General features: G+C 38.2%; 1 protein-coding gene across 2 annotated transcripts in view; it reads right to left on the bottom strand.

The window, feature by feature from the left end:
• The window catches only part of rnf19b (ring finger protein 19B), an 18,826-nt gene that overhangs the window by 64 nt on the left and 1,262 nt on the right, over positions 1–17,500 (bottom strand). Inside the window, exons 2-10 of one of the 2 annotated variants that reach the window (XM_060896870.1) lie at positions 8,455–9,660; positions 5,985–6,184; positions 5,366–5,510; positions 5,075–5,237; positions 4,148–4,262; positions 3,515–3,655; positions 3,217–3,406; positions 2,965–3,099; positions 1–2,106 (exon numbers count right to left, since the gene is read on the bottom strand). The exon at positions 1–2,106 is cut by the window's left edge and continues 64 nt beyond it. In XM_060896870.1, coding sequence (XP_060752853.1) covers positions 1,707–2,106; positions 2,965–3,099; positions 3,217–3,406; positions 3,515–3,655; positions 4,148–4,262; positions 5,075–5,237; positions 5,366–5,510; positions 5,985–6,184; positions 8,455–9,041 — 2,076 coding nt within the window. In that variant the 5' untranslated portion in view covers positions 9,042–9,660 and the 3' untranslated portion in view covers positions 1–1,706. The remainder of the gene's footprint in view (positions 2,107–2,964; positions 3,100–3,216; positions 3,407–3,514; positions 3,656–4,147; positions 4,263–5,074; positions 5,238–5,365; positions 5,511–5,984; positions 6,185–8,454; positions 9,661–17,500) is intronic. The other variant, XM_060896871.1, reaches the window with a different exon arrangement.

Below are 17,500 nucleotides of genomic sequence, written 5' to 3'. Positions count from 1 at the left end.
GCAAGAAAGACATGTTTTTAATACCGTTTTTCATAACAGTATTAATTAGGTTGTATTTACTGTTTAATCAAAGGGTTTTCTCTAGGTTCAGCACATTACCACAGTATAGCATAAATGCTGTATCGATTGGATCATATTTCCAGGGCTGCTATTGTAAGAAAGACCCCAATTTATTACATAATAATAACATTCATCAGTTTAGAATTTAAGTTTTTATAATTAAAGACCAATAAGAAGCAAAAATGCAGCATATGAAAAAAGTATAATATTCAAATACATTCCACAATAATAAACAGTATACAATCAAACAGTTTGTCATTAAAAGAAATTAAATCAGATGGATCCTACTTATACAGAAAAGACTAGCTTTCAGGGCAATGACAAATACTGATATAAAGTGCAAGAAGCTGATGATTTGTTTAAATTTATTATTCAGATACGCTCAAGTCCAACCACATTGCAGGGAGTCCATGATAATACAAGGCTTTATTACAAAAAAAAGTGCATCAAATCTTTGATGCTTTAAATCTTTGCTATTTAATACAAACTCACAAATCACTCACACGCACACATAGTGTTGTCAGTGGGAAAGGGACTGAAAGCATGATGGAGAGAGTTTGTCTCTAAGGCTGGCAATGATTAAGCTGGAACGGTCTGCTTCCGAAGTGATTAGTTCTTCCTTAAACCACAGCGCTGTTAGATTTGTACATCAGATTGGTTAGAAGGAACTCGTTCTTATTGGAAAACATATTATACTTGCAGCCACTCCACATCAACAGATTTAAAAAGAACATATAATTGTTGATAAGTGTGAAGTGTCTTCTAGCAATTTCAGGGGGAAAAAAGTCCCTGGTGTTCAAATTTAGAGCTAGTGACTCTGAGATCCTTCCTTTTTCCCCCCACACAACACAGGAAAGTCTTCAAAATTATAAATGGATGTTGTTCTTTAATAAAAATAAATACAAATTGTAATGGCTGGCAAATTGCTGTGGTATAAGAGGAATAGAACACCTCAGGAAATACTTTTATAGGAAAATGATCATGACCAGATTCCCTGTCATTGCTTATTCCCCATGATGGTGTTTTTTTTTTTCTTACGCATTAGTGCCTATCCTCCAGCACTGAACTTCCTTCTCTGTGCAGGTGAGACTCACGTGCGAGTCCGTTTACATCTTATCACTGTGCAAACTTGGTCAGTGCAACTACTACATACTATACTTGTATACATGTGTGTTTCATGCATACATACACATGCATACAGCAAATGATACAATTTCCAGGTTGCTTTGTTATAAATAAAAATAACTGACACACACACACTCCCAACATACATAAAAATTACAGTCCATATATAGACCCTTTTCAGAGTCCTTCACAAATTGTAAATTTGTGCTTGATACTATTTTAAGTATTACTTGTCTGGCATTATTTTTCTTTAGTCGTTTCTGACAGGAATTCTTGCCATAATGATTTCTATTGACTTATTTTTGCTTTGATAGCCAAGGCATTTTTTGCACTAGTTAGTGAATGAATTATTAACAGTATGAATCGTAGAGGTAGAGCCCTGTCAGTAATTTAAATGAGACGGACAGAACAACAGACAGACTCTATGCCACCAAAATTCCCCAGAGAGCATGTAATTTGTTTTTACTTGTTATATTTAAAAAAAAAATAATACAAAAAACAGTCAAAGCTCTCTGGTCCTTTCAGACAGAAAGGATGATGTTATCTGGGCAGTGCAGGCCGTCTGTGGAGTTCTGGGCTCGGCAGGTGGGCTGAGGTGGAGGGTTTGGAGAGTCGCAATCCTCTGATGTGAGCTCGGCGATGTCGTCTGACTGCGTATCTGATGTCTCCAGGTCGCTCCGGATGCTCTCGGGCTGAGCCAGCGTCACGTCACCAAGCCCCTCTCTGAGCGAGCCTCCTGATGAAAGCCCCAGAGATGAGCGGGATAAAACCCTCCCTCGATGAGAGCTGCAGTCTTGAGGCTCTTCCGCTGAGGCAGCAGCCATGGCACAGGCACGGGGAGCCAGATCCTCCTCACTGGTTAAACACAGATGGCTGGGTTTGGTTTCAATGTCCACCTGAATCTCCAGGTTTGTGCCTTCTCTGTAATCACAAATCTAGTATAAGTGACACAAATCAAAACGGTCTTCGACAGAACTGCCGAAGGTTTCATTTACGTTATTAAGTGAGATCAGTTAAAAGTTTTATTGAGCTCAGTTTCTTCAAATGCAGCTTGTATATATGCCGAGAGCAAAAGTTACAGTCTTCTGTAGTATTGCTGACAAAAGGAACAAAAACAACTGCTTCAAAAATCTATCTATAAAAATAGAGCTGTTAAAAATAAGGCACGAGTCTATCCTTCAGCGAGACAACAACATAAACAAGATGATGTCAAATTAAAAATAGAATACGATTTGTCATGATCTGGCTAATCTCTAGGGAGGTCGATTCCCTTCCTGGCCCACAATGTTTTTTGAAGAAGTTAAAAGTAAACAAGACTAAGCACACATTGTTCCAACAAAGCACAAATTACATAAAATGTTTGCTTTGCACACATTTAGTGAGTTTGGTTTCTTTTTTTTGTTTAAACGAACATTCCTTTTTGCCATGTACCCAAAAAAACCAAAACAACAACAAGATTCCATCCAAGACTAGATTTTAGCCTTTACATAGAATATTACAACCAACCATCACTGCTCAAATGATATCTGTAACATTGTGGGCAAATATAAATGCAAAAAAATCTAATCATTATATAATAATATTTACATTACACTGAGAAAGAGAGATACCAACAAATGAAATCAAAATGTGAACACTGTATTATCCCTGCTTACTGAAAATCTTTTGCTCCATGTTTCATCAGTAGATATGTTAAATTTGATCAGGCTCTTGCCATGACAGCACATTAAAATCAAAACCAGACAATCAGACTGATGAGCAACAGTGAATGACACACACCTATCGGGTATCGTGTATGAGGAGGTAATGGATCCCGCCATGCCTCGAGTGCTTGCGCAGTCACTGGCTGCTCCCAAGCTTCCAGTCTCTCTGTGTCCTCCTTCCTTTCCAATCTCAGTCCCCTGAACCTCCAGCCTGAAATATCGACATAGTTAAATTAGTGTAAACTGACCTAAAAGTTATGAGGGCTCGTCTTCTCAACATTTGAATTGAATGCGCTATATTAAGTTAACAAAAAAGACTCCGTCACACCTGCTGTATTTTCCTGTCCGGGCTCCGAGAGCTCCTCCAGCTAGTGTGTTGAAGTGGGGCGTGTCGACAAGACCCCCGGGGGCCACAGACAGGCCTTCACTAGGCGAGGTGGTGCTAAGGCCACTGGCTGCTCCCTCTAGGCTGCTCTCACCGAGGCTGGGAGACTTCAGCGCTCTCCATGCGTCTGCAACTATACCAGCAAAGATGTGTGTTAGGCATTACAAAACTAAAAGCATTGTTTGTAAATAAAATAAGCAAGATATTATTATTATCGACAATTATTAACAAACGCTGTTACCAGTAATGGGTCCGTCGTCTTCATCGAAGTCAATCCTGACTCCTCGTCCCTTCCCTCTGCTAACACCACAGCCACCACCGCGACACAGAGATATCGGCACCACACCATACACATATGCCAGCATGATCGGTACGCCAATTCCTAAGAGCAGAAAAGTGACTCGTCACTAAACATGTTTTTCCTAATCAGTGTGGAAATAGTTCTTAAGAACAAGCTTAAAAAAATCAATCATTCGTTTAAAGCTCTATCAACATTTACTATACTACAGTTTGTTCCACTCCACTAATTAGATTTGACAAGCAGCATGAAGAGTGCTGATATGTTCTATAACCGTTTTACTATGTGTATCACTCCACTGGTCTGTGTTTGCCACATAAAATTCTACTTCCTACTTCAAAATGTTTATTACAGAAGTGCTAGAGAGACCAGTGGACATGGCAAACAATATGTTTTTACCTGGTTTTATTTTAAAGTATGAAAGCTCATCAGAGGAAGATGAAGAAAAAGGAAGAAGGGAAAGCAGTGCCGTGGCTCTGTCCCTGTTCAGTAATAACTGCAGACTTGTGAGGCTTGTGCTGTATTGCTTAATGACTGACTGCACTTCTCCATTCCATTATTTCCATGAAAACTTACCAACACTGACAGCAGCAATAACCGGGGCAGTGATGATTGACAAGGCTACACCGCCGGTAATGGCCAGGTTTCTTCTGTGCTGGGAGTTCTTCTTCCCCTCATAATGAGCATATATCTGTAAAAGAGAAGTAAAAAAAAAATGATGACAGTGTACATTCAGTGCGGTGTTACAGGAGGTATCTAAACATGAAGACAAGACTTCCTTTACATAGCACTACCTGATTTAGTAGAAAATGAACTGCGCTTCAGGAAGTTCAATTTCAGGAAGTGGAGATATTATAATAATGAATGTGTATTTTGCTTAAAGCTATTCATGTTTATGTAGGATTGTGCTGACACGTCTGTGAGTGTGGGACATTTCAGAGTTTTTGGTAAATTCAGGGGAAGTGAGACTGTGATTATTGGTGTGCTGTGCTCATCATTTTGGGGGAAAAGTCCAGGGATTTTTTCTGTTGTCAGAGATGAAACAACGAAGATTCCCGTAAATGCAGTAAAGAGAAAAAGCTTGTAATGAGTTTAACTATAGGCTTAAATGGTCATAAATTTGTTATATAGCAATTTCATTAAATAAATTTAAGACAAATCCTCCATTATATCTCACATTTTGAAGGATTTTTTTAAGCAGCGAAACATAGCCTTGTTATAACATTTCAGTAATGTTGGCTGATGTCCCCAAAGCCTGTACGACACAGTCAAAGGACTGAAAGGATAATTTGATATGCTTTAAAAAAAAAAAAACAATAAAGCCATAAAAACCCCACTGTGAACAAACAAGGAAGTGTTCAGTCATATCACTGCCAAGAAATCATTTATTATTCAAATTTATTTCCTCATGATGTCTCTGGTATTAGCAAATTCCCAGAACTCTACAATGAAGGGAGTTATTCATGGCTCTAGCATGACAGCACAAGCAGATCAGTGTCTCACCTTCCTTCCTACGTAAACCGGGATGCCGATGACCATGGCAGGCACCGCAATGCCAGCGATCAGTGTGATGCCAACCGGAGCACCGATCAGAGTGCCAAGCTGCCACAGAATCTTCTTCTTTCGACTCCATGGCTTTTTTCCCCAGAAGGTACAACCTGATGGACTGAAAAAGAAAAAAAATCAGCATGGATTGAAACTGTGTATGTAGGTCAAGAGAGCTCAGAGAAAACACAATGCAGTTTATGGATGTTATGAGAAACTACTGAACATTTCTCTGACATGATGCAATACCTGAGGTAGTGCAGGTCAGAGATTTCCTTCATACACAGCCAGCAGAACTCGCAGCCACACACAGCGCAGGTCATGTGATTACAGCTTCCGTCATTCATCTTGATGATGTAGGCACCACATCGGGGACAGGGCTTGATGTCATCAGCTGATTGGGGATTAACGGAGTTAGATTTAGTGTAAGCAGACACACACAAAGAAGCACCTGTAACAAAATAGGCTGAGGAAGCTTTTTCCAAATGTCAGCCAGTGTGTTTACTCTACTCAACAGGGGTAACAGTTTTACCACACTTTTCTTCAGTGTGTTGTGAACTTACAGCATTAGTTGAAAAAAAATAAAAAATAAAAAAGTTACATTTAAATCACAGGGTGAAAAATATATATTTTTTTACAGTAAAAATAAAGAAATCACTTAATAAAGAGCTTATTATTGAGTATATTATTTTATACGCTGACCCCGCAAAATAAAGTACGCTAATAGAGTTTCATGGAATTGGCAATATCGAATTTTAAAGCGGGTTGAGATGAATAGCTTGGAGTAGTCATTCTCTATATACGGTCAAGAAACATATCAGATGTACAAAATCTGAGACTAAAAGATGAGGTAGAGAGATGGACTCACTAGGCCCTTGCTCGGTTGCGTAACTGGGTGAATGGTTGCTGTGTGTTCTCAGAGAAAGTGCCCTTTGCTGCCGGGCCGAGTCGCACGTCTGGTTTGGATGCCAGGCCTGCTTGCAGTGGTAGCAGAACTCGGCTCCACAGCCTTCCCTGCGACATACAAGCCTGGGGCAGCTGGCACAGCCTGACGCGATGACGGCAAACCTGGCAGAAGAGACGAGAGCAGTCAGGGGAGCATTCTCATGGGCAGTTAGGGTTATATGCTACATGCAGAGAGAGAGTTTAAAAATACAAAAAGCAATGCACAGCTTGTATGGCATGTTTATTTGTACGTGTTTTCAGTTGGCTGTAGTTCTGAAGAATGTTAAAGAAAAAGACAAAAGGGAAAGAGAAAGAAACCAGGCACAACAATGTGCGTGTGTGTGCGTGTGCGTATGTGTGTGTGTACTACAATGCATTTAAATGGGAGAATATTACACTTTAAACTTGATTTATTTATCCTCCCTGTAAAACTCCCTCCACAGTTTAATGAATGTTATTTAATGTACAAATAATAATAATAATAATAGTAATAATAATAATAATAATAATAATAATAATAACAACAACAACAATAAAAAGAAGTACTCTAATAACTAAATAACATGCAGAGAGAATTTGAGGATTTAATCGAAAATGCCACACTAATGTATTTTATTTCTTCTTGTAATATCAACAAACCTGAAGAACTACTCTCTTGACTGACAAGTTGTTACACGCTCCAAAAAGCCCTGTGATTATGCCATTAAGTATTTTCCTGTAAACGTATTCCATGGAAACCCTACCTATAACAAACTAGTCTGATCAAGCACTATTCAGAACAACAATAATTTAGAAAAAGGATTATATTCTCAAACCAGGATTTACTTGCTCAATCAGGGAAGTAGAGAAAGCAAATATCTCACTTTATAATTCATAGAAACTCGCAATATAAACACACACATGGTCCAGTAAGGAGGTAATGACCGCTTTAATTAAATCCCATCCTGCGTTACCCCTAGCAACGCTGGCTCTGAACTGCATCCCAGTCACCATGGCAACTGACAGTGAAATGGAAAGAGAAGCCTCAGATTGAGAAAGAATGTTTCAAGATGACAATCATACACCAGCTACAGTTTGACCAAGAGTAACCTTGCAAGTGGCATGGAAACTAAACATTACATGCTACTGAAATGCTTTTCTCTTTCCCTCAAAATAAAAAAAAAAACCCTTTCTGAAAACTCCCGTCTGTAGGCTGGAGAAGGAGTGGTGCTGACTCAAAAGACAGACACAGGCATGTCCCTGATATGTAGGTCACCAACCCACTACTGAGATTGATCTCTTAAATTCCACCATGTCGTGCACAGTAAACATATACTCTCCAAATGACACATCTGCTGAATTAGGCTTCCCACACACACATGACTCTCTGTCTCTGTCTCTGTCTGTCTCTGTCTGTCTCTGTCTCTCTCTCTCTCTGTCTCTCTCTCTGTCTCTCTCTCTGTCTCTCTCTCTGTCTCTCTCTCTGTGTCTCTCTCTGTGTCTCTCTCTGTGTCTCTCCCCCCCACCCTCCATCTGACCTTTTATAGCACCTCCTACACTTTACACAAAAGTCAAAATGCGGGGATACTCGCAGTGTCAAACATTTACAAACCCAAATAATTTACAAACCAAACCAAATACAAAAGTTTCCTCTAAGCAATAATAGCGTTTAAATCCTAAACTCAACTGCTAACAAGCAATGAGTTCTGGTAGGATATGAGAACATTTGATCTGGTTATGGTTAATAACATTCTCATTTCATTCTTTCATTTTCTGTTATTAAAGCTATTGATGTTATCAACTCTCAGACACTAGAAAATCCAGACATTTATCCCTCACGTCTATAACTACAACTGACTCTTATTATTATTATTATTATTATTATTATTATTATTATTATTATTATTATTAGATTTTCACTGTCTATGCTGTTTCATGTTTTAGCACTGTTTTGTCAAAATGAACAACTTTTGGGACATAATATTCTCAGTAAGGGATTTAATTCTTGTTTAAAATCATAACTAAAATGAAAATAAATATGATGGTATCCTAAGTCTGTAACCTAGAAAACCATTGTTAATGTGTTCATTGATAGAGACTTAAAAACACTGTTGTACGCCACTCTGGATTAGAGTGTCTTCTAAATGGCGTAAATGTAAATGTCAATAGGATTTATATGACTAATACATGTGTATATAGTATATACAATACATTAATATTCTTGTTTTGGTTAAAATGAGTTCATGTTATTTAAATCCCTCTGAATACATGTGAGATGTGTAATTGGAGTTTGTCAGATATAATAAGATAGATTGGGTTATTAAGATGTCATTTGGGTTTCTGTTTAGTAAAGAACATAACACGTGGGGTCTTAGAAAGTCTTAGAAAGTGCTCGATATGACTTTCAGTCTTACCCGCAGTCTGGAGCTGGACACCAGCGGCAGTCGGGGTCTGAGGCGAGGCACCGCCTTAGCAGAAACTCCTCATACTTTTCAAGCAGGGCAGCATCATCCAGGATGAGAGCCACCTGCCTGGGTGCCAACCTCTCAGCACACTCGGGACAGCTGAGCTGCACACGGCTCTCTGTGATCTCAATGCGCAGGTACTGGCGCAGGCAGCAAAGGCAAGAGCGATGACTGCAGCCCTGAAGCTCAGCCAGCTGATCCCGTGGCTGGCGCACCAAACATAGTGGGCACTCATGGAGCTCCTGACCTCCCAGAGAGGCCTCGCTGGAGGATAAAGGCTCGGTAGAGTCGGCAATAAGAGGGTCCGGGGAGACAGCGGTAGGAGTGGGTGGCTGAAGAAGCTGCTGTTGCTGCTGGCTGTGTTGCTGAGCTAAAGGTGTCCCCGAATTAGTTTTGCTTCTCCTGGAACCACGTTTGCTGTGAAAGAGGTTGGCGAAAGATATCCTGCCTTGTTTTTTGCCGGGACCACGACATTTAGGATTAGGAATGCCACTAACAGATGAATGGGGTGATTCAGAGTCTTTTTCTGATCCCATTGCCCAGAAACGATCTGATTTTCTTTAGATTCTACTGACCTTGAACCAAAAATCTTTTTTTAGTTCAAAACTCTGCTTTTAGTGTCAGGCTTGAGTACTTCAGTGAATGAGTACTTTAGATGCTAAAAAATCCCCAAAATTGTATTGTCCCAAATCAGATTTTCTGATATCCTGTTACTGATACTAGTCAAAGATTCCCGTCACAAAGTCACACCTTTCTTCTGTGCTTCTCATAAAACAAGAGAAACAGAGACTACGCTCACTGAACAATGTTGAGACAATGGAAAGAGAAACTAAAAAAAAAAAAATTCCCCTGGCGTCTGACGGGTTTGTTCTTGTAACACTCGAGCAGGCTGAATAGCAAACAATCAAGTAAACATGTATAATTTCCAATACTAGTGACTCCAAAATGTACTCATGGAGAAAAAAAATGGGCTTTTGAGTTAAAAAAGAAAAAAAAAACATAAATGTCAGCTCCTTAAACAATACAAAATGTAATCTACACTAAAGAATAGGTCCTCCGGCTCAGATCGTCCTCAGCTTAATGTCCTCTGATGCTTTGGTTCAATCGCACGACTGCACCGAGCTGCTCGTCTCTTCTCCTTCTCACTCGGCCTGTCTGTAAGAAAGAGAAATGCACAGGAAGTTAGCATGAACAGCCGTGTGCCTGCATAAAGGAGCATGCTATGTACCCACCTCCTACACACACACACACACACACACACCTCATCTCAGACTGGCTGTTTCAATTTCACTGTTAACTCTTCCCTGTCAGCAGGAGTGAGAGCACCACATGTAGGACTGTATATCTTAATGACAAGCTAAAAAACTACCGTATATTTTCAAACACTAAGTGGGTCTCTATTTATATAACAATATCATCTTCTTCATTACGTGTGAGGTTACACAAAAACAACCTACAACAGACAACAAAGACATCTGAGACATTTGAGAAGACACAAAGATCCCAAATTGTTTTATTTCACAATACCGCAGCCACTTGCCAATAGCGATCATTTTTAAGGGGTTTATGAATGACAGACAGCACTTTTAACCATTAATAGTTACATTTAATAAAGTGAAACATCTCCCACAGAACATATCACTTTATAACAGCTATAAAAAGTGTCTACCTCACCAACCTCTATTCTTGTTTCTGTATTTATCTAACATTTATAAGACAAAAAACCCCAAACAAACCACAGCTTGTTACTGAGAAACCTGGGAGGAAAACTTTTACCATTACAAAGTGCTAACACTTCTTCCATAAATGTCACCTTACAGAAAACTTCTCATTATGAAACATTATAATTAATCAGCACATCTTTTAATTGCTTTATTGTTTGCTTCAGATTAGTTGAAGCATCCTCCAGACAAGCCCCTGTCGACGAGCTGTTACTATAGAAACCGTGACACTCCTGTGATGTCTCGTACCTGGTGCTACTGTCAGAGCCGCAGATACAGAAAATTTATCAACATCTTTTCACCAATAAAATATGCGACTTCGGCAGCACTGTGGTATAACAGTTATAACCACAATTTTGTCAAGCAGCTCAAGTGCACGCACAACCGCACTTAATATGTAAGGAGAACAAATAATAATAATAATAATAATAATAATAATAATAATAATAATAATAAGTAAAGGGGCAGTCAGTGCTTTTTGAATACAATTCATTAATCATTAAAAGACCCAGTGATGTATATCCAATCACACAGCCCACAAACACACTTGCATAATATATAATTCCTCATTTTTCTAACTGTGCTCCTTTTTCTTTAGTCCTTTGTTCATTTATCTCTCTGTTCTTTCTTATCTCACTCTCAGTGACACCTTCTGGCTTTTGCTTAAATGCACAAGCACACACTCTTCAGCTCTCTATCCACTTCACACTGTGCTGCTAGTGCGGTTGCCATGGCGATCCTTACTACCAAACATGGATCCTGGCAGTGCCTATGCCACTTATGGATGCATGCATGCACGCACACACACACACACATATATGCAAGAATCTACTACATCGTATACGTATATTCACATAAAAAGAAAGATATTGTTGCAGGGTGGCTTCAGACAATTTATATGTGTACAATACTCTCACACACACTCTCACACACACTCTCACACACACCATATATGTAAAAACTACATTATATACGTATATTCACATATAAAGAATAACATTGTTGCAGGGTGGCTTCAGATAATTTCTTTATGTACAATATACTCACAGACACACTCTCACACACTATCACACACACATACTCTCACACACTCACACACACATAATGTCCCTATTTCCTCTGTTAACCACTGGCCAGCTGCCCTACACGGTGCACATTTGTTTTACAGAAACAGAAGTAAAAGTGGGAGGAGGGGAGGCAACACCACTCTTAGAGCAACAGCTCTAATCTACACTCTTATCTCTCACATGTAAGGACATGTGGCACAAGCTACAGCTCTAATCAAAGCAGTTACTTGTTCTCGATTTGGAGTTAATCTGATTTATAAACAAACTTGTTTTTTTTTCTTCTACAGAAATCTTCTTTAACACTTATTTCCACCAGTTTGGGGACATCAATGAGTAAGTTAAGAGAGAATACGCTACTGATTCCTGTTTTCAGATTGTAATGGAAAAGGAGGGTTATGATTGGAGTCACTGTGACCCATTTCTGTATTAATGCCAACAGGAATTATCGTGACCTGAAATCTTGGCCCATGTTCACAATCATATGCAATGACCTGCACAACATGTGCCCAAGGCCCTAATAATAATCGTATTGTTTAATATAGCATACACAAGTAACCCTGACCCAGGTCATTTACACACACTCACAGACCATAACTCATGGTGCTTTGTCTGAGTGTGTGTGTGTGTGTGTGTGTGTGTGTGTGTGTGTTAGCTTAGAGACCATGACCTTTATTTCCACTTTAGTCTCTCTTCAGAAGAAGCAGCAGGCCCTGCTAATGCACTTGATTACAAATAATAACCATCTGTACTCTCTGTGGTTTGGTGCATGTGGAGAGTGGGTGGACAAGCAAGAGTTTGCTAGAAAAATCTTTCACCTTTCAAAACAAGAGAACAAGCTTTTGTACAGTGTTAATGTTTATTAAACTACAGAGCAGCAACAATGGCTTCAGTCTACTCAAACAAAAACCTATTCAGGAGTGAGGATCTATCTCTATATCCAAAATGTTAATCATGTTTCAGGAGTGTTGGGGATCCAAATCACAACGACATCAACGTACATGCAGACAAGATGCAAATCAACATAACCTACATTCAACCTTTTTTCCTTATTACCAAACACTGCCATTGATCTTGCGTTCCGATCTGACGTTTTGAAGGGAGTAAGCACAAGTCACATGTAATGAAGTAAAAAAAAACATTAAAACAAGATGAATCAATATCAAGATCAATCAAGATCAAATAAAATAAATAAAAATAAAAAATAAAATAAAATAAAAAAAATTGACATCATTGCAGACACTTTATGACCAAATAAGAATCTTTAATGAAGACAAGACAGAAAATGATGTGTTTATTTCCTTTATCTTGAAAAAACAAGTATTTCATTTGGTCAGCAGTTTGCGAGTTTATGGCATTTGACCAAATAAATAAATAAATAAATAAATAAATAAATAAATAAATAAATAAATATAATAATAAAGCACCACAAAACACAACATAAATGCAAAATTTCTTATGTAGCCATAATTAATGCTTGCACATTAAAGGTTTATCGCTATTAACATTTATGATTGTTAGTTGCTTATCCAGACTTTTATTTAACTGGACTGAATCATGTTTCTGTGGCCTTTTGTCTTTATTTTTTTCTCACCATAATTAAATACTGTATTTGGTTTTTGAAACAAATTGGGATATAATTTGGTGAATAAAATATTCACAGTCGTCTGCTTAATGTCTGCTGTTTCTTTTTTCTATGTGCAGTTCAGTGCCCTTAGTAAGTTTCAGTAAGTTTGAACCCTCCTTTGTTATTTTGAGTAGAAACGTAGAAATATGTTGTGAAAGTGTGGGTGTGGTCGAGTGGCAGTTTGTGCATGGAGGGCGGAGCTAAAGGAGGTGAGTGGTAAGGATCGAACACCTGTGCTGAACTGTTTTAATGACTGAGCTCTGTGTGTGTGTGTGTGTGTGTGTGTGTGCTGAAAACTGAGCGATCAAATTAAAGCTAGAAGTATAATAGAACATTTATATCACATCCCAAAAAGGAGAAACTAGTAGTATAAGGTGACATCCTTCAGAGCTCCTCTGGCATTACCCAGACAATTTTATATCAGTTTGATGGCATCTAAGGTTAACAATTATAAACTGAAAAAAACAACAACAAAGAAGCATGTAAATAATAAGTCATCGAAATAGTTCCACAGCAAAACAGGAATGGGGAGGAAAATTCCTTACAATGGGGAGGAAAATTCTTGCAAGCGAAAGAGTAGCAATAGTGACAGACATTAGCCGTAAGCTACTAGTGTGATTGAACAGATGGTACTTATTTATATGTGCAGAGTTTCAAATTGGATGAAACTGATTTTTTTCTTTACTGGTGTAATATTTTCTCTTGGACACGGTGCCCTCAGAGATAAATCAACAGCACAGACGCTCGTGACAATGCAAATATCCACACTCTTACGTCTGCACCCTCTATTCTGACTAACCTCCATTACTCTTTTGGAAGATAAGAGAAAGAAAAGTGTCTCATTCTTCAGGTCTCAGCATTTCCAGCCTGTGCACTGAGAGAGCATCTCAGCACTTCATCAGCTCGGACCCTGCCGCAGTGCCACGCTATCCATCAGCAGCTCACTAACAGGGCTCTTTCTCAGGCCCTCTGCATCTTTCAGCCACACACACACACTCAGGTTACACGATCAGCTTTGTGTGAGGTGTGCCCCTGAATCAGCTTGCTGTTACATAATACTTTAAGCTAAGCAGGTACGTGTGCTCCGTGTCACACACACGTTCAGACCCGCTCTCAGAGAGTCTTTCAAGATTACAAGATCAAGAAAAGGCTTGTTTCACCTGGATTAATGTCTTACTTGTATAAACGCATTCCTGTAAAAGCTGTTGTTTAGCTAATTGAAGGTATGGTGAATGAAAATTTAAATTGAACTCAGTGTACACAAACACTACCTATGTGCCACTAGGTTTAGAGGATAGTTGGTATTACACTTTAGATTAGCTACGCAAAAGCCGGTTTATCTCTGCAGTCTGACAGAAACTGAAAGAATCAGCAACAGGCTAAGCCTAATGAAGTAATTTGATCAATTCTGTGTGCACAAGTGAAGGGAGGCTGAAGGGCTGTATGTCTCTCTGTCTGTCAGACTTTTACAAAACCAACAAACCAACTTGCAGTACAGATCAGAAAACACAACATACAAACATTCTTTAATAACCATGAGACCACCAGTCAACGTCAAAGTTCTATCCGTTTATTATCAATTGTTATTATTTAATTTTCCTAATCAACCTCGTGCTTACTCTCAAATAAGATGATTTTAATTATAAATAACTTCTAACCAGCTGCCTATCGACAGCCATCATAAAAAGAGCAGAGGACAAGCTGTACTCACATAAATAGAAGGGTCTACCACAGAGCATTAAACAATTACATTATTATTTTTTCCATACTCGTACAAATAACATGGGAAATAAGTAGAACATGAAATAACAGTTGAAGCAACAAAACTCAGGTATAATAAAGCCTGATGAAACTGAGCCCAAAATAAACTGAGACAAAGCCAGGTCAGACTGCTTTGTCTGTGGTTACGTGACCCTGCTGTCATTCTTTTTATAGACGCACCCCTACACGCCTTCACCCCACCCCCATCTTATTTTGTCTTGATTGGAAAACAAGATACTTATTCTTTACGCAAAAAAAATAATTATATATTTATTACCCTAAATTGAATTAGTATAATTCTGTATTGGACATTGAACTGTTTGGATGAACATCAAATGGTCATCTAAATCTGGTCATCATCTAAATGACCATGTAAGGCAACAGCCTAATAAACAGTCTACCTTGACTTGAAAGTCAAATGAATCTCTAACTGAACTCCACTGTAGATTCTCAAAGCTTGGCTTTGTGTACATGGGTGGAATGGGCAGCTGGTTCAAGGAGTGCAAAAACATTAAATAAATCATTCCAATGTTGTTGAACCTCATCTACTTAACCGTTAGAGCTCCAATCTTGACAAATTTTGATTAATGCACCTTTAAGATGCAACATGACTAAACATGCTACATTTTAATCCTCTGATCCAATCGGCTGAATGGAGGAAATATAAGCATCCAAGAGGTTAAAATAAAACCTAATAAACTATAAGAAAGAGCAGAATATGTTTAATAGGATAATCTCAATGGGTAACTGCAGACTTAGAATTGCTGCTGTCAACATAAATACTGTAATGTTTTGCCTATCACAGTGTTTCTGTTAACAATAATCTCATACCAAACATCCCTGTAGCATCTACAAGTGTTCAACTTTATAGTTTACATGTGTAGGAGACTAACAGTTTTATAATACTAAAGATTTCTAATTCCACTATTCAGTGGGTTCCGTTTTTAATCTGCATCCTCTCAACATTTCTTCCTCGTGTTCTCTTGCCATTGTCACCTCTGGCTTGTTCATTAGAGATCTAAATCTATAACTGGATTTCTATTATCCTGCTTTGTGTTTTTTACAATTTTTTATTGTTAAAGTACACAATAACCCTGAATTTAGATTAGTGGATGATGTGAAATATTTTGGAGTACAAAGGGCGTTTAAATGCACAGCAGGTTAAAAAAAAGAACAGATTTTATACGTTAAATAAAAGTTACAAGGTAAAAGAATTAGAGAGAGAGAGAGATTATGTATCCGTTGTCTTGAACCTCCAACCCAGAAGGTGTAGTGGAAAACTTGCTAATCCACTAAAGTCAAAAACATTGTCTCTTTATTATTTTTCTGATGACAAGTCTCAGTAATCAGTAATCAGTATTTGTTGGTGATTTTTAAACCAAGGAAAAACATGAAGTAAAGTTGTGTTTCTAAGCTACCACACACAAGTATCTAATGATCAACTGGTATTCAGATCATTAGCCACACCCACTCAACGGCCTGTAGCTTATTTGATGGAGTTAGCATGTCTGAACCTGAGTGCTCAGCTGCTTAGCTTTCTGTTTAGCTACATTACACAAGCACAGCTAACAGAAATCTGACTAGATTGTAATTTCAGTTAATCTGTTACTCTTTTGTTTGCCTCCATCTGTGAAGCTTTTCAAATATGCTAACAAGTATTCAGCTAAATGCTAATTTTCAGAAATATATCAAAAATCTATACCTCATAAAATATCTTACAGAGCATCTTAGCATCAGACAAGTCATGAACTGATCTGCTCTAGTTATGCTTGGATCCTGGAAATGGCCATGATATAAAACAGCCCCAGTTACCTGTTTTCCTACATAAAGTATTGCTCAGCTTTACTCTTGCTCTCAAATATAAACAAACATTAAGGAGAGTATGGAAGAAAAGTTTCTATATGAAGTAAACCCATGCTATAATAACCCAAGTTTACCAATAAAAAGCAAGTGCAGATGAACTCTGAATACTTAAAGATAAGATATAAAAGTGGTGAAAACAAAGTGATGTAACTGTGGAAAGGATCAACAATGCCTCTGGATATTGAATGAATTTTGAACCTCATTCTAAAGCTTTTCTAAAAGGTTTAAAACAGACTAATAGTAGCACTGTTCCACTGTGTAATGCTGATCATGAGGACTATTGAACCTTATCAACCTTGGCAATGTATTACAAGTGAAACCCCTTATGTCTTATGTCCGCATTGTCATTTCGGAGTTAGGGAAAGCCTTGCTTTATCATTCATACACAGAAATAACACAAAGCACCGTGAATTTATCATTTTGACTTGTAGGTAAGAACCTGCAGATACAGATCACTAATCACATCAACATTCACTTGAGCAACAAGCAGCAAAATAATCCCAGATATGATTTACAAGTGTGCTATTCTTTATCAGGAAACAACATAGACAAACTGTTTATTTTCACGCCACAAAAACTTCCTGTTTTAGAATTGACTTCTTCCCAGTCTGAAGTGTAATATTATAAAACTGCGGCTGAATATTACTGGAACTATAAACCAAAGATTTTTTTTTAGTAATCACTTTTCCTGTTTAGGATTAAAGTGGATCAGGAGTCACAGGATTTTACCTTACTCCTCAAGCAAACATGGGTTTCTTCTGAGTTCTCCTATTTCCTCTTAATTCTTCATGCCGGAATAGTTCTAATAAAAATATCCACAAAGTGTGAACATGTGTATGAATACGAATGGTCTAACATCTCATCCAGTGTGTTACTGCAACAGGCGTTGGATCCACTCTGACATGGACCACAATAAAGTGGTTAGTGAAGATGAATTAATGAAGGAATAAACACAACAG

This window comes from Tachysurus vachellii, chromosome 21, assembly GCF_030014155.1.
Source record: "Tachysurus vachellii isolate PV-2020 chromosome 21, HZAU_Pvac_v1, whole genome shotgun sequence".
In the NCBI taxonomy this organism is placed as follows: Eukaryota; Metazoa; Chordata; class Actinopteri; order Siluriformes; family Bagridae; genus Tachysurus; species Tachysurus vachellii.
This window is presented reverse-complemented; position numbering and strand designations above follow the sequence as displayed.